The sequence below is a fragment of the Lissotriton vulgaris genome, chromosome 1_1 (genome assembly GCF_964263255.1).
Source record: "Lissotriton vulgaris chromosome 1_1, aLisVul1.2, whole genome shotgun sequence".
Lineage (NCBI taxonomy): Eukaryota > Metazoa > Chordata > Amphibia > Caudata > Salamandridae > Lissotriton > Lissotriton vulgaris.
The window spans coordinates 1,672,363,573-1,672,382,129 of record NC_141685.1 but is presented as its reverse complement, the minus strand read 5'-3'; the positions used below and the strand labels follow the sequence as shown (position 1 = coordinate 1,672,382,129).

The following is an 18,557-nucleotide window of genomic DNA, read 5'->3' as shown; positions in this document are numbered from 1 at the left end:
TAATACAGAGACTGGTGTTTTTTTTCCCTCTGACTGCTATGTGTAAGCATTTTGTTAAGTGAATTATGTAATAATCCTGCCAGGGCAGAAGGAGTGTGAAAGGATATCAGTTTTGCTAACATACAACAAAATTAAAATACCTAAAAATGAACTGTACAAATTATTAAAAATACATCAGCAACTAGGAAAGCCTTAATAAAGTAATTGTTTAGCTTGACGAAAATGTATATTTTAACATGCTCAAAATAAATCGAGGCACGTTACTCGGTGATGTGCAAATGATAAATATTTGTGAATCCCGATTTTTACACATTATCATTTGTCCAAAATATAATTTTATCTGTAAAACTACGTCTGTGCAAATCTAGAGGCCATTTCAATGGAAAATGTGGTGTCTATAAATAAATATGCGTTCCACGCCACAATGTAGTTATATAAGTGTAACAGCGTGCTCCAATGTTCACCACCAGCAATATACCACACCTCTGCGGAATTGCTGTGGCTCATTTCCTACACTTGTTCTTAGTGTGACATTTGGACTTTCCACAAAGCCTATGACTTCAGTGAGATAACATTGATGACAGCACCCCCATTCTTTAAAATGTTCCAGCACTACTGCTCTGACCTCGACTGTCCCAGTCAGATGAGCAGGAAGGCCAGGGAGCAAGGTGTGGGACAGAGAAATTAAGAAGAAGCAGAGAGGCAGGAAAGGGAGATGAGAGAGAGGGAGAAAGAGAGAGCGAGAGAGAGAGAGAGAGAGAGAGAGAGAGAGAGAGAGAGAGAGAGAGGGAGAGAGGGAGATGGAGAGGGAGAGGGGGAGAGGGAGGGGGTGGTGGCTGGATGATGCAGGTGGACTCCCCCCCTCATGGTGTGAGATCTTGGAGGTGGTTACTTCAGTAACAGGGACATTTGTGGCTTTCGTAACTAAGATGGCTGTGAGGAGAATTCACTGTATAGGAATATGTTCTTCCATAGAAAATGGCTGTGATGCCTCTTTCGTGGCATGGACGACCATGGCAGTAATGGGTAGCAGCACTTTGGATGTTCTGAGTGACACACAGAGATAAAAGAGGTGCACGACAGCACCACCCTGGACATAGCATTCTTCACCGAAACCAGGACCAACACCACCTCTGGACCGGACATCGCCATCGCCATCACCATTCCCCAAGGATACAAGATCTTAAGGAAGGGCCGCCTCACCCGCTCAGGAGAAGGAATCGCCATGGTCCACAAATCCACCCTCTGCCTGAGCACACTCCCTGACAAGCCCATCGACCTGATGGATGACCTTCACTTCAAGATACTGGCCAGCCCCACCTCCACCCTCAAATGAACCCCCATCTACCGACCCCCTGGACCCCGCAGTCTTTTCGCCAACTCCATCACGGACATCATCTCTCCGCATACCATTGCGTCCACCAACTACACCCTACTGGGAGACCTCAACTTCCACCTCGACAACCAACTGGACCCCAGCACCACATCCCTCCTGGACAACCTTCACAACATTGAACTCCGCCAAATCGTGACCAAACCCACGCACTCAGCAAGACACTCTCGACTCCCTCTTCACAACAGGAAACTCCGTCACCTTCAGCCACACCACCGAACTCCCGTGGACTCCCATGGACTGACCATCGATGCGCCCACTTCACCTTCAGAACACCCACCATCCACAGACACCAGCACCTGCTCCCACGAAGAAACTGGCCCAGATTCACCAACGACCAGTTAACCTCATCACTCAGCAACTCCACCCCAACCATCGCGGAAAACGACGACCCCAACACAGGAACTCAAACCCTGCACAGATGGATCTCTGACAGCGCCAACATCATAGCCCCCCATTTATTTATTTATTTATTTATTTATTTACTGACATTTATAGAGCGCGAACAATTACCCGTGGGCGTCTCGGCCATCCAGAAAAACAACAAAACCCACCCCAAGAAAGCTAGATGGTTTACAGACGAACAGACGCACTTGCCGCCGCTTCGAAAAGGCCTGGAGGAACACCAAATCCAAAGAAGCCCACAACAACTTCAGAGCCGCCACCAACGCCCACCACCAACTCATCAGAAAAACGAGGAAAAAAGCGATTGAAGACAGAATCTCCACTCATGCACACAACTACAAAGAACTCTTCAACATCATCAAGGAGTTCGCCCAACCCACCAGTGAGTCCACCGACATCCCTGCCTCACAAGACCTCAGTGACAAACTCAGCACCTTTTTCCACCACAAAATCAAGAGCATCTACGACACCTTTCGATGAAAACAATCAACACACTGAGCCCTCACCAACTACTCCTGACACCCTGAAGCCAGCGATCTACAACTGGGCAGCCCTCACCACCCAAGACACACTGAAGACGATGAAGTGAATTCACTCGGGCTCCCACGCACCCCTGCCTCCACCACATTTACAACAGAGCCACCGACACTATCGCATCCATGCTCTGCCACACCATCAACCGCTCCATGGCAACCGCCTCGTACCCCGATGACTGGAAACACGCCGAGATCAACCCCCTCCTGAAGAAACCCTCGGCAGACCCCACTGATCGCAAAAACTACACACCCATCTCCCTGCTCCCGTTCCCAGCTAAAGTAATCGAGAAAGCAATCAACAGCCAACTCGCCACATTCATCGAATAGCACAACATCCTCAAGTCCTCCCAATCCGGCTTCAGAAAAAACCACAGTACGGAAACCGCCCTCCTCGCCGCAACAGTCGACATCCGCACCATACTGGACGAAGGAGAAACAGCAGCCCTCATCCTCCTCTACCTCTCAGAGGCTTCAACACAGTCTCTCACCGCACCCTAATATGCAGACTCCATGACGCAAGGATCCAAGACAAGGCCGTCCACTGAATCCGCTCCTTCCTCTCCGGCAGAACGCAGCGGGTCAGACTCCCCCTTTTCCTCTTGGACCACACACCAACCACCTGCAGAGTCCCCCAGGGATCCTCCCTTAGTCCTACACTCTTCAACATCTACATGGCCATGCTTCGTCAAAACATACGGACTCAACATTGTGTCATACGTAGACCCCCAACTCATCCTCTTACTATCCAACTAACCTAACACCGCTAGACACAACTTTCGAGAAGGCACGGAAGCCGTCGCCAAATGGATGAAAAACAACTGCCTACAACTAACCACCAACTAAAAGGAAGTACTCAGCATGGGCCCAAACCCGACGTTTGGAACGAAAACTGGTGGCCCCCGCCTTCGGATGCCCGCCCACCCCCACAGACCATGCACGCAACCTGGGAATCATCCTTGACTCAGAGCTCAAAATGGACTGCCAGATCAACTCCGTCTCGTCGTCCTGCTTCCACTTCTCTCCTTCGTAAGACCTTCAAATGGAACCCCCTTGAACACAGAAAGACCGTCACTCACACCCTGGTCACCAGCATACTCGACTACCACAACGCACTCTATGTAGGAATAAACAAAAACCTCACCTGCAAGCTACAGAAAATCCAAAATGCCGCCGCAAGAGTGGTTCTTAACCTGCCAAGACACTGCCACATCTCTCAGCACCTGTGCACACTCCACTGGCTCCCCATCGAAGCTAGAGTCACCTTCAAGATGCTCACCCATGCTTACAAGGCCCTCCACGACACCGGACCAGCATACCTCAACAGCCGACTCAAAGTCCACGCACCCCAAAGGACCCTACGATAGCCCAGTTCTCCTACGCCGCAGTCCCCCGCACCAGAAAGACCAGATCAGGAGGCCGCTCCTTCTCCTTCCTCACGGCCAGAGCCTCGAACAACCTTCCGCTCCACCTCAGACAGACAACATCGCTCCCCATCTTCGCAAGAAACCTAAAAACCTGGCTCTTCGACAGACCCCCTCATTGATGGACTGGAACCTGCGAATCCCCCCAGCGCCTTGAGACCCTTACGTGTGAGTAGTCACGCTTAACAAACACCTTGATTGATTGATTATTGGATAACTGCTGACACCTAATGTGGTATGGGATGAAAGTAGAGTAACATACGATGCACTGCACTTCTGCTTTGAGTTACACAAGTGAAACACTCCATTTAAGAAAAACAAGTAGACATTCAGTAACCTAGCACCGTTTCAATCTCATGTCATATAAATAGTTTTCAACTTTGCAGCAATGGAACTCATAGTTGCACTTCCTTCCTATGAATTCCGCATCCCCAGCTGAGTGATTACTGGTTCCTAGGAATACCGGGTTGGCCTAATTCCCAGCCAAATGGGGAGACAAGGAACTGATGGTGGGGAAGGTGTAGAAAGAAAGAAGAATGTTGGCAGGGAATCGAGGCAGGGGAAGTGAGAGGTCCATGACTGCCATTGAGGTGACTAACTTACTGCCTGGAGCTTCTGAGCCTCTTTAGCTTATTAAAGCCTGGTTCACTAAAGCTTGTTGCTACCTGGATTCTGCATGACTGGGTGTCTGTAGGTTTGCTAGCAAGAGCTTAATTTGTGCTGGTGTGTGCAGGTGCTCGACACCAGCAAGTATTTTTAAACACTGGTACTGATGAGAGTGCACAACAAGGTGGTGCTCTTTGCCAATTTCTGAACATGCTAAAAACATATACTGAACTAGCAAGTCCAGACCTTCCTTAAAGGAAAGGGTAACCTGGAATCAGCAAAAATTTCACACTGGTTTAAGTGTGATGATTAGTATGTAAAGTTGGCCCTGGCATTTGGACAACAGTGACAAGAACTGTGGTGGTGCCAGTTGCAGTGGAAGACCTTGGGCCCTTGCACTTACATATTTACAAAATATGAACTGTTTTCAGGCTTAGGTATGAAAACCTAATGGCGGATGGCGGATGCGCGCTGTGCCTGTCCGTGACTGCCTGCGAGAGGAGCTGGCTGGCTGCGCATCGGAGGTGTCCGACCTACTGGCCAGAGGCGGAGGTGATCTGGAGGGACAACACAGAGACACAGAGCCCAGAAAGTGAATGACGGCGCTGCCACAGGAACAGCCTGAGGGGAGCCCTGGGACGCACGGGATCCGGACGAGCAGCGACGCATAGCGGGAGCCTGTGCTGCCCCTGCGACGGGAGCCGAAGGTGACCGGAGGTGAGAGCTGCAGGAATGGAGCTATGATGCACGCGGGTCAGTGGGAAATATCGGAAAACGGCCCGACCAGAGCCTACCCCTCTGCACGGGGAACTGAGGTGAAGTGAAGCAGAGTTATTGTTCCCACCACTGACGGAGGAGATGGCTGTCTCCTGAGACCTGGGGCAGTAGGGAAAACACACGCTGCGCACACACATCAACCAGAAGGCGGTGCAACAGCGGTGTGTGTCCCTTCCCCATTTCTAGACCAGAAAAAAGGCGTCACTTGGCACCACTCCGCTGGCAACATCGTGGGTCTTTATGGACAGAACTGTAAGAAGGTATTTTGTGACCCTGCACACATTTCCCCTCTTTCCTTTGTGCCTTTTTCAAAATGGCTGTGGCCATAAAAGGGCAGCAATAAATCGACTCATGTAGCGAAGAGGCCCACGAGGCTCCCAGGTCTGACTCTGACTCCCCCACACATACCATATTACAGATAAGACTCCCTCCCAGCAAGAGAGGATCTGGTCTGGCTCAAAAAGAGTCTAGAATCTGACTCCACCCTCCCTGTGCCTAAAGCAACAGAAACTAACAGAGGACTGCCGTAGCTATCTCCTCTACTTTGGTGGCCATTTTGGAGTGGTCTGACCCTATCTCCCATCTCTCCTAATCTCAAGTACCGAGTAGCTACCGTTTATTGCAGTATTATACCTCCACATGTACTTAATGCACTAACGGATACCTCATATACTTCTGGCTGCTCACTAGGGGCTTCTCTGACTCCTGCTGCTTTTCCTTTGCACATCTATTATGTATATATACTCTGACCTAGTATATCATTAATATTATACTCCTTTATATATATTACACCCCTCGCACTTTCAATATAGTATTGCACTGTTAACTACCTCATATCTCTAAAAAAAAAAAAAAAAAAAAAACTACATATCTCCTCACTCTGTTTACGTGTATCTTGTTCCAGTGTAGCACTAATATTACACCTCTAGACTATCCACTGTTATAAGCTGTACCCTTCTTCCTCTATCCCAGTACTGCACCGACTGCTACCTCATACTCTTATCATTACTATTACTATGCTACCTCATACCTGTATTTTTACTATTAGTGTGTTTATATCTATGTTACGTCGTCTCCCTTCACATATTATTATTACTATTAGTGTGTTTATATCTATGCTACGTCGTCTCCCTGCGCATATTTCTGTCTCCATCCTGTGCGGTAAGGTGAACCCATTCCACTCCGCTCCTTGGACTGCACCAATTAACACCTCCTACTTCCTGTTTTCGTTGTATTTTGAGTCTGATTGTGTTTATTGTATTTAGATTTTGATTTTGACCATGTTTACGACTGCTGAATCTGATAGTGATTATTGTATTTAGATACAGTGATTTAGACTTAGATACATGCTACCTCATATCTTTTCTTAGACGCTACCTCATATCCCTTTTGGATGCTCTCTAGTGTCACTTATAACGCCCTAGCTCCTACACCCAACTCTACAGCCTCTAAAATGGAGCGCAGCGGCAAACACACTTTTAGAATTAACTACCCCTCCACCCTCACCAAAAAAGCCATTAAACGTTTTAAACATAACTTCATGAGGTCGCACCCTGAAACACCCTTTGCTGACACCTACTTTTCACCGGGCAATGGAGCCATGAAAACAGATTTCATCTTCCACACCTCACGCAGAGCCCAATGGAAAAAAGCGTTCCTAACCCTACTTACCGTCTCCTCCACCAGGAAAACAACTCATGGCCTAACTCTCTCTATCACACCTTCCCACCTCTTCCCTGGCAGGACTACCATTACTATCTATAACAACGGGATTGTCCTTATTCAATCCACGGACAAGAACCTGGAACTACTAGACAACCTATTCCCCAAGTTCAAAGAGCACCTCTCCAATCCGCGGACCCCCACCTAGGCATGGGCGGAAAATCCGTTCCGCTCGCGGATTTTGCGGATTTTCGGGAAATCCGCAATCCGCGAGATTTGCGAATTTCCTGCAAAATCCGCAAATCCGCGAGCAGCGGATTTTGCTCGCACTGCTCGCACTGTTCGCGTGAGTTCGCGCCCCGCGAATAAGTGCGAAATTGCAGAAATACGTTCTAAGCAAAACTGAAAGTAACTACTTACCAGGTTCAAAAGTTCAGGCACATCATTAGTAGCCATTTCCTGTAGTGCTTCCTGAGGGGCCCCTCCAGAGTTCAGTTGCCAGTTGAAACTATTATGTGACCCTGCTCTGAACCTCAGAATAGTTACACATATGCCACAAAGGTCATGAATTACAGCTAAGGGAGACAAGCAGGAGCCAGGCTGGAAGTTAAAATCCATTAATCAGCCCCTAATTCATTATTGTCAGTTGGGGCAGGGCAGGTGTTGTAACTAATTTTGCAACAATGAAAGCACTTAGCAAGTGCAAAAGATCACTAATCAGGGCGCACTAAGGAAGCAGGTGCCAGCTAAAAAAATATTCTGTGACACATTAATCAGCCCCAAATTAATTCAGGTCACTTGAGACAGGGAAGGTGTGCTTTGCTTTGCCGAAAATAATGTACACTGGACAACCAGAGGGTGTGGTGATGAAACAGAGGGTGGCATGGGTGGGCCAGAGGGTGGCATGAGTAGTCAGAGAGTGGCAGTGGTGACAGAGAGTGGCAGTGATGAAGAAGAGTGTCCCAAACAGGTTGGACACGTAGAAACAACAAGTTCGCAAAACTTGCGACCCGACAGGTAAGTTCGCAAATTGCGAAATTGTAAAAACCCTCGCGAACTGGCAGAAACACGGGCGAACACAAAAAAAAAAAAAAATCCGCAAATTCGCGGGAATTCGCGGATTTTGCGGATTGCGAGTTCGCAAATCCGCAAATTCGCGGATTGCCAATCCGCAAAATCCGCTCATGCTTACCCCCACCCTGATCTCCACCAGCACCATCACCCCTGACATCGCAGCCCCCACCTACAACACCTCTACCCCCAGCACCCCAGTAAATAGCCCACCCGCTGTTAACACCCCACATTCCCCAAGGACAGACTCCCCCAGCACCCCAGTAAATGGCCCACTTGCTGTGTCTAACACAAACACCTCTTATACTAACCGCCCCTCTAACGTGATCCCTTTTACCCCCACTCACATCCCCTCTATCCCTCTCCTCCCTGACATAACAACCCACACCCGCAACACGCCACCTGTACACACCACCGCTCGGAGTTTATCCACCCTCCCCTCCCATCCCCCCCACGACAGACGCCCCCCCCTCCCCAGCTCCCTCCCCACTCTCACCCGCGACACTCCCACACCTGACAAAATAACTCTCGCCCACAACACGCCACCATCTGATAACATCACCACTCGAAGCCTATCCACCCCCCCTCCCATACCCCCTACGGCGAACACCTTTCGCCCCCCAGCCCCCTCCCTACTCCCACCCACGACACTCACACCCTCCCAACAACACACACAGAACATACCACCTCTCCTACCTTAGCATCCCCCTCTCTCCCACCGCCTACTCTCAGCCCTCACTACCCTCCGGTCTCCCCCACTGTCTTCGGCCTTCACTCACTCTTCCACTCACCGGCTCCCTCTCCCACTGGCAGCACTACCTATGCCTCCCACCCACCGCCATCACCGCCTGCTTCACTCACACCCCCCGCCAACAACGCCATTATATCCCCCCCTTCGATTCCCTGCCCGCTTTCCAGTTCACTACACACCACCTTCGCCATCCCCAATGCTCCCCCTGACCAGACTTTACCCACCCTCCAACAAGTCAAAGAGGATATTCTACAAATCAAAAAAGATGTCCGCGCAATCAAAGACCTGCTCTCATCACAGCCCAGTCCTCCTCCCATCATCCCTCTACCCTACAAAGGACGCACCCGCCCTACATACCCCCGCCTCCAACGACACCCGCGCTGGCCGACTATCCCCGTTCGCAACAACTCCCACCGCCCCCGCCGTGTCCCCAACCCACTGTCGGACCGCGACCTATGCTCACTACTACGCTCTTATGGCTCGGGTCCGGTAAAACACATACCCAGCACACACATCCCCATACCCACTATTCTTACAAACCCTCTGAGGCTCCCAACACTCAACAACAGAGGTTCCGTCCCTAACAACCTCAGAAAAGTTCCCCTCACTCTAGAAAGCTCGACCACCCCTCTCTCTCCCAAACTCAAATGCATCCTACTCAACTGCAGATCGGCCCAGAGACACTCCTCCGACATCGCTGATCTCGTCTCAGATAGGGATCTGGACCTAGCCATTCTAACAGAAACTTGGCTCACTGAAGCCTCTACTCCGATTATGGACATACTAGTCCCCCCCAACTATCACATCATTAGGTTAGACAGGTCTTCAGACAAGACGGGCGGGGGAATTGCATGCATTTTTAAAAGCAACCTCTCCGTTACTAAAGTCACCTCCCCCTCCCTCTCCTCCTGTGAACTCCTCTGCCTCGACATTACCAGCGAGGGCAAACAAGTTTGTGCTCTACATCTCATCTATCACCCGCCTGGTGACAATCTCATATTCACCCAACACTTCATGGACATGATCACTTCCAATGCCGGTCGGCAGACCACCCAAGTCTACCTGGGTGACTTCAATCTCCACTGGAACGACCAGAAAGACACAGTGGTAAACAGTCTCAAAACTTTCCTTAATGCACTTGACCTCACCCAAATATGCGATAGACCTACACACAACAAAGGCGCGATACTTGATCTCATCATTGCCAAAGAGAATTCTACACAACTGGAGACGATTCTACCCTGCGACTGGTCAGATCACCACATTATCACCTTCTTTATCAATGAAAAAGTTAAACCTAACCCGACTCAACCAATCAAATCCAAAACATGGAAAAGGGACATGAAGAATCTCAACGCCTCTACTCTGCCTCCCCACATCGGCAATCTGCTCCTTCCCCCTTCAGGTGCGACGGATGTTCAATCACTGACTGACCACTACCTTGAATCTATGAATACATTAGTCAATGAAGTCGCCCCACTGCAACTGAAGAGAGTCTCCACCAAAACTTCTAACCCCTGGTATGACGACAGACTCAATGACGACAGGCGTTCGATGCGAATGGCAGAGCGCACTTGGAGAGTGGACCCCTCAGCACTGCACCTCAAAAGGCTCAAAAACAAGAGAAATGCCTACTTCAGGAAAATAAAGCGCACAAAATTGGACTTCTTCAGCCGCCAATTGGACCAAGCAAAAAACAGGCCAAGAAAACTCTTCGAACTAATCAAAACCCAAACAAAGGCACAACCCCTACAATCAAGTAGCACAACAAGCGACACCCCACACTGTGAAGACTTCTCTGCTTTCTTTAAGCTAAAGACTGACAACATAAGAAATGACCTCATCATGGATGTAAGCTGATTCCCCAACCACACAAGAATGGCTAACACTCAACCTAAAAACATGGCTTCCTGGCAGTACTTCGATACCTACTCGGAAGAAACAATACACAAACTGCTCTGCACCTTGAAGCCCTCTAACCACCACACAGACCCTCTACCTGCTAATGCTGTAAAAGACTTCATCCCCTTGCTCCTCCCTCTCTGGACCAAAATCATCAACTGCTCCCTGCAACAAGGCCTCATTCCGGACTCCCTCAAGGTGGGGCAAGTCACACCTATACTCAAGAAACCTACAGCTGATCCGACTGACCTAAACAATTACCGACCCATCACCAATATCCCCACCCTGGCCAAACTGCTGGAGAAATGTGTCCAACTCCAACTAACAAGACACATTGACCAATTTGACCTCCTCAATTCTCATCAATCAGGATTCCGAGCGAAACATAGCACGGAAACAGCTATGACACACATAATTGATGACGCCCTCCAAATTCTTGATCGCAATGAATCCTGTCTCCTCATCCTTCTTGACCTCTCGTCAGCATTTGACACGGTCAAACATGAGAACCTGCTGGAACTGCTAAGCACTAGAATGGGTCTATCGGGAACGGTTCTCAAATGGTTTTCGTCCTTCCTACACAACCGGTCTCAGAAGTTCAAGATCGATAATGTGCTATCTTCACCTGTGCCTGCGGATCTAGGTGTTCCACAAGGATCCTCCCTCTCCCCCACTTTGTTCAACCTCGTCATGGAACCGCTCGCCACCTTGCTCCAAGCTTCTAATGTCCAATTCCATATGTACGCCGACGACACACAACTGTACCTAAAGCTTCAATCTCCGGAAGATATCAAACATCTGAACTCCACGCTTATTAACACTCAATCTTGGCTAGCCGATAATCACCTCAAACTAAATGCTCTGAAAACTGAATTCCTTCTCATCTCACCCCCGGCGAAAATTTCCACCACCCAAACATGGCTCAACAACCTAACAGCACTCAATGTCCAACCCACCATCGTGGACTCAGCGAAATCCCTAGGCATCACACTGGACGCCAAGCTCAACATGCAGCAACACATCAGCAAAGCCACAAAAGCAGCTAATTTCCAAATCAACACACTGAGGAAAATCAAACCCTTCCTCCCGACTGAAGACTTCCGAACTGCTGTACAAGCGTTAGTCATCCCTCGAATCGACTACGGAATTGTGACCCTCAGCGGACTCCCGCTATCCACAACAGCACCCTTAAGAGCCTCCCTGAACGCTGCCGCAAGACTCATTACTGGCTCAAGAAAACATTCGCATATTTCCCCAGATTTAAAGTCCCTAAAATGGCTGCCGTTTGAAGCCAGAATACAACTAAAAATTGCAGTTATGACACACGCGGCCATGCACCACAATGCACCCAACTACCTCGCTCAAAAATTGTCCATATCAGGAGGTTCGAGGTCCAATAGAAGCTCAAAAAATCTACTCCTGAAACCCCGTAGATTCAGGAAAGAGAAAACCTACAAGCGCTCCTTCTCAGGAATGGCACCCAGGATCTGGAATGCGCTCCCGCCTGAAACTAGGCGTATCTCCTCCGCTGCACTCTTCAAGAAAGAGGTGAAAACCATCCTTCTGGCCAAGATCTCCTGAACCTTATAGGTAGTGGATCAGAGACTCTACATTGCCTTGTATCAATGCTCACCTTGTCCTTTGGCATTATACCTCTACTTGATGGTGACACTACTACGCTACTTTCGTCCTACCGACCAATATATGAGACACATTGGGTCACTGATTCACCCTCCCGATGCCCTCACTCAGTGCGCTCTCTATACTAAAACACTGGTATAAGCCTGCCACACACCCAAGGTGTACCTGAACACCTATGTAATGGGATCCATGACTTGTGCCGTTTTATTACCTGTTCACCTGACTGTATATTGATATGTTTTATGTATTTTATTATTATCCTTTCATGTTAGTGACTACTACATTGCTCCCATTACCTCTGTTCTTTCCTACTGCCCCTACCCTGTCATTGTGAAGCGCTCTGATATCTGTAAAGATCTTGTTCGCGCTATATAAAACTTTGAATAAATAAATAAAATAAATAAATTTGTCTGCTGGTCTGCGCGTGTGTGATAGCAGGTGTGCTGGTCTTTGTGTGCATGGACATTTGTATCTGAATATTGCTTTTTCTGCATAGATGCATTAATTTATGATGTATGTTGATGTGTGCATAGATATTATGGAGCTCAATATAGATCACACTGTGGCCACGATGGACTCTGTAATGGGAGTTGCCAGTCACTTCGGGCATAAGAGATTTATGGTAAATTGCAGGTCTGTTGTGTTTTACCTGGACATTTCACCTTTTGAAAACAAGCGAAATATTAGGGTGAAACAGAGGGGGGAAATGGAGAAGTCTTGATTAGTGCAGTAACCAATAATTTCTGAGAGAACCCTCATAGTGCTTTGTTGGACTCTGTCCTTTCTGTTGAGTCATTCCCAGACTTTTTGCTTTCACCCTCCTGTTTTCTGAACCTATTTTTGTTGGCTTTTAGGACTCTGCACATATTACCACTGCTAACCAGTGATTAAGTACTTGTGCATAAAAAATGGTGGATTTAGCTTATACCCATTTTAAGTCCCTAGTAAAGTGGTACTACATGTATCCCGGGACTGTAAATTAAATGCTACTAGTGGGTCTGCAGCACAGATTGTGCCACCCACTTAAGTAGACCTTTAAACATGTCTTAGGCCTGCCATTGCAGCGTATGTGTGCAGTTCTGGTAAAGATCTCGACCTTTTTCACACCCACCATCTCTCTACCTTGTTATTGACATGTCCTGTGTGATTTCCATAAATGGTCAGATACACCATACCGGCATGTCCACTACAAACAAGAGCCATCTCATTACCACCTTCACCACTCTATCCCACACCTGTCCTTTGGACCCCATAGAGCATGAGATCTACTGGACATTTATGATCTCCAAATAGGGTGAAGCAAGTTCATGAATTCTGAACATCTCCGAGGGATGTTGGTCCGTAGTTGATTTCCACAACTCAACATACCACTGCCTCCACATTATTATTCTGTGCCATTGCTTTGGAATCACTGAAACTGAAACATCCTCAGTCAAGGTCATCACGGACACTGTCTTCAGTCCTGAACTTTTCACCTACAAATCCTTGTTATCATGTGTGTTAGTCTAATTAGCTCAATTAGCAGAACCAGGATTGAACATCCAGAATGCATTAGGCTGGCAAACTAAAGTTCTGAGCACGGAACAGCCTCATTAATGACATAGAGGGAGGTGTTTACCCTACTGAGAGTTGGCATTCCTCAGTGCTAATTTGTGAAAGAAGCTACTACCTCTACCTAGGTTCCGAGACTTTTTATTATATTTACATATTTACCCGCAGTCAAGTCTGTCCAACGCAGTCCTGCTGCCGCATTTTCTATTGATAAATTGCCTATGTAGCAGCATCAGCGAGGCTGGATCTTAACCTCCTAAAAATGGACGCAGATTAGAGATATTTATTATCTTTTTTACTATTGGGCGTAGTCAGGCCATGGAATATTCTTTTCCATTATTAGCTCCTTGCATTATAATTTACCTACAGCTGAATCAATAAACAGAATATTTTTTATTAATTTGCAAAAAGGGTGGAATTATGTGTGTGCTTGATAGCTGAATTTTAATTAATTTTGTTGTTCAGTGGGTATTTCATTTTTAATCATGGTATGCGAATAATCAGCTGCTAAAAACTCCCCATAGTTATTTTCCTGCTGGCAAGCCCTTGAGGGCATATGCACCAGGAGAGATGCAAGGGTTCATGGATGTACCCACGCGAAGAGCCTGCGGAGCTCAGGGCACTCCACAATGATTTGAGATGGGAAAGGATGAAAGCCCTCCTCCCTGGCTGTGCAACACTCCTAGCTTACTCCTGATAGTTTGCCACTCATTACCAATATGCTTGGAAAAAGAGGGACATTGTGAGAGCCATCCCCAGTGATGGGCAGAGAACCCTAAGTCCCACCTAACACCCGAATGGTTCTGGGGTGACTTGTCCAGATTAATACCAGCAAAGTGCGCAATCACTGTAAATTCCTGATTTCAAAATGTCAGTATCAGGAGCTGAAACAATATCAGTTTTGAATAGTGACCACTGAATACTTTTTGGGTTACAGCTTTGGTACAAATTAATCATTTTCACACAATTATTGTATTAGAATCGAACTAATTGCAAAACCAAAAAACTAATATTCTTTGCCACAGTTATGAGCCACATTAGGATCAATACAATAAGTGGGAATATTCAAAGTCAGCATTATTCTAATATGTAAACTCTAGTTTACAAAAGTGCACTTGATACTTATCACCTCAGATGTCATTTTTAAGTTAAGTTGATTAAATATTCAGTATTGGGGGTCATTATCCTAAATTGAGCACAACTTCTTTGGATTGTAAGTTTGCTAGCACAGGGACTCTTCGAATGGAGTAATGAGGCACTCTACAAACTTTGGAGAAACCCCACGCTCTACAAACTTTTTAACATAACATAACAAATATATTAAAATATCCCAATTTTCTTTGGCCAATGATGGTCATGTCCATTTAAAATTTTCTAGAGTTGAACTTTTAATCATTAGAATTTACTTTATATCTCTGGCTATGTTACTATGTGCATTTCATATACCTGTATGAGGATATAAAAAGAAAAAAATAGTCTCCCAAAAGGTGTATAATATGTAAAGTTAGGCCCTGGTTTTAATATTAGTCGGAGTTGCCTCCGATCGACATTGCTGTGGATGAGGAAGCGACTGATTCCAACACCGCAATTAGGATGCAACCGCACATGGTGCGATCACAAACTTCAATTTTTTAATGGGAGCTTGTGCGGCGGGCTGAAACCGCCCGCAGCACAAGCTCCTATTGAAAAATTTAAGTTTTTACACATCCCTGCACTGGGATGTTTATAAACGGTGCCTGCCGTATGGTGCAGGGATGTAAAGGGGGGCACCTTAGGTGCCCTTCAGGGCCATATGCAGAGGGCCAAGGGGGAAGGGGCTCCTGCTAGGGACCTCCAAAGACACCTTCCGACAGCAGTTTCATGTCGGAAAAGCTGACATAGAACTGTTGTCGGAAAGTGCCATCATAATCCCAATGGCGAAAACTCCATCCTTCGAGGATTATGAGGCCTTTCCGAGTGGCCGATGGGCTCCTTGAGCTAGTTGGAACTGAGTCATAGTCCCTAGCTGGTTTACACTCCGACTGCTGTCATTCTAATACAGCAGTCGGAGTAAAACCTACAATGTCAGTCGGACAGCCTCCGACCAGCGACATTGTAATTAGGCCCTATGTGTTTTGTAGTAATCTTTGTATGGCTAAAGGTTGCTATCTCCATTTTGGAATCCACTATGTTGTATTTAAACCCAAGAAATCAATCTCAATACAGATTATATGTCAATATGGTGTGGCACCAGAATTTTAAGGACTAAATATAATCTGATAAAAATGTTGTGTCCTAAACATTGTTTACAAAATACATCTAAACCAAATGTGATGATCATTTGGTAAACGCTATTTAGGACATAATACATTTTATCGGATGATATTTAGTCCTCAATATTCTACGACAATATTTTATTGTCAACGATATTATGATAAACAACCATCAATCCTAAAGTAAGATCATTATTATTTAAGAATTTGGACTTCTATTTGCCATTGGAGATCATAGCACATATTCAGTCCCTGTTGTTCATAGGACATCTTGATTGTGATAACATGAACAAGAAAATGTAATAAAGACTAATGCATTAATCACAGCATTTCAAAACATTTCTACCTATTGCATAAATGATCAAAGTAGGTTGACTGTATAATGCCAGTGTCCTGATTCCCACTTGTGAATTTGCGCACACTTTTTCCAGCTGTTAACTTCAAATGTATTCCTGTTACCTAAGTGTATTGCTCATTTCAAGTTTGCATCTATTTTTTTGTGATGTACACATAGTTCCATCTCACAGGAAAATACTTTACACTGTTGTGTACTATTCAATATAAAGAATTTTAGATTTATTTTTTAGAACTCCCATGATAGATTTATTGTAGTATTATCAATACTGTAATCCATAGTTTCTGAAAGCGGGTATTGTCACACTTGAACAATGTGCCCAATTGTTGCTGGTATGCTAGGAGTTCGCCAATGAGTACACACTTTAAAATCAAGCGCCTCTTGGCAAAATATGAGGAGTGAATTTGCAGCTGTTGAAATGTACTAGAATGAGAGCAATGGAGCATGACTCCTCCAAGGCAGGGCAAACCTTTTACATTGCCTCTTAGTCACACTAAGTTGCTCTGGCCGGTGAGAGGGGAGCTCAACATTTTGCTTTTTCAATTCTTGCCCCTATAGTGAGCGGACCAACAATAGGTACAGGTTTTGCCAATCTGAATCTTTATCTGAAATACGATGGGAGTGGACATACATGCATGGCATTCAAAACCAGATTGTTATGGGATACATGTGCTCTTAACCTGAGTGGATCCTGAGTGTGGAAAGTGAGCTACATAATGCGTTGAGGTAAACTGAACAACAATTGTGTTTTTTTTTCCATATTCTTTCAGGTAGTGAAAGCGGCAGCATGGCTACTCTCCAACCCACCGCTTGGTGCCTCTCAAGACAGTACTTGACGCAAAAAGTCTGTACCTGAAAAACTTTATCCATCTTAGAACCTGCAAAGGAGCAAGATTGAAAAGCACCTATTCCTGCACATGGCATTGATGCATAGAAATGTTTTCATTGAATGTGTATATTTATGTGGAACAGTTGAGAAGATATAGCTGTCTTGTTTGGTAAATGTCTAACTGAATTGATGATCAAAGGGACCTCTTTAGGGTTTACTGCTTATACTAGTTAAAACTTCAGTTTGTGTTGAATAAGGCAGTTCAGGCGCTTAGATGGCCCTTATTTACACCAGGCACTCATTTTCAAGAACAGTAGATTTCCCACACACTGGTAGCTTTGAAATGCTTGAGGGGCTGCAGTTTCACATGTCTGGGATGGGGTTAGTCTCATACCTGCTGCATGAATATACTCCTCTCTGAGCTTCCTGGCAGTAGGCACTGAGCATTTAGGAAATCTGGTGTTTGTGAAGGACATGCTGCATTGAAGAGCACTTCTTCCATTCTCTGCAATCTGCAAAGGCTGCCAATTATGCCCTGCTTTCAAACTAGATTTTTAGCTATACTGTACTACACAAAGAGTGGTACTGTACCAATGGTTGGACATTAGGTTTTCGCTTGTAGTAAATCGCTGTGCCCTAAAGGCATCGCACTACCAGAATAGCTGATAATGGGTTCAGGGAGTAAAATAACACTCAGATGGCTAATTTCCTAGTAGGAATAATATTAACAAGTTATTTTTTCATGTGCCAAAATCCAAGTGAACTGTTACCAATCCTCACTTAATTTCGTCAGTAAATTGTGTTGGATGTTTATGTGAACAAAGGTAATATATTTGAAAAGTTTTATATTTGTCCATGATACATTAATTATACATGTATCTCTGCTGTTACAATTCAAAAGCATCATGCAGATTAATTCTATGGAACAAAAATAAAAACAACAAAGAATTTCACAGAAAAAGTGGAAATGACTTCAAGAATTTCATCTACAGGTAAAGTCACAAATATTGAGAAATGTGTCTAGTTCAGGACAATTTAGATACCTTATGTTACCTTAAGTCCACCTTTAAAAAAAAGCAAGAACGTTTTTTGCAGAAAAATGTGATTTTCAAAAAACGTTTTTGAGATTTGGAGTTTACCAAACTATTTGAAAGTTCGTATGTCCTTGAACATTTTGTTTACCTGTTCTGTTTCCCAGATTGTTTCTAAGATTCAAGTTGTTACATATAATTAATTATCACCTTAGCTGCTATGGAACGTCCAGCTCCAGTGCTGAACGTTCCATTGCGCAGGTGCAGCTGGAACGTCCAACGGCCGACGGCAGCACTCCCGAGGAAGTGGTGCCGTCGGCCGTTGGACTGGGCGCAGCACTTATGAGGTTATATATATAGATATATATTTTTTT

At 45.9% G+C, this 18,557-nt stretch overlaps 1 protein-coding gene across 1 annotated transcript in view; it reads left to right on the top strand.

Annotated features, from left to right (window-relative positions):
* Positions 1-18,188, top strand: part of LOC147751046 (uncharacterized) — a 417,403-nt gene extending 399,215 nt beyond the window's left edge. Inside the window, exon 10 of the mRNA XM_086937652.1 lies at positions 17,094-18,188. Within this exon, the coding sequence (XP_086793778.1) occupies positions 17,094-17,159 (66 nt within the window). The 3' untranslated portion in view covers positions 17,160-18,188. The remainder of the gene's footprint in view (positions 1-17,093) is intronic.
* The last annotated feature ends 369 nt before the right edge of the window (positions 18,189-18,557 follow it).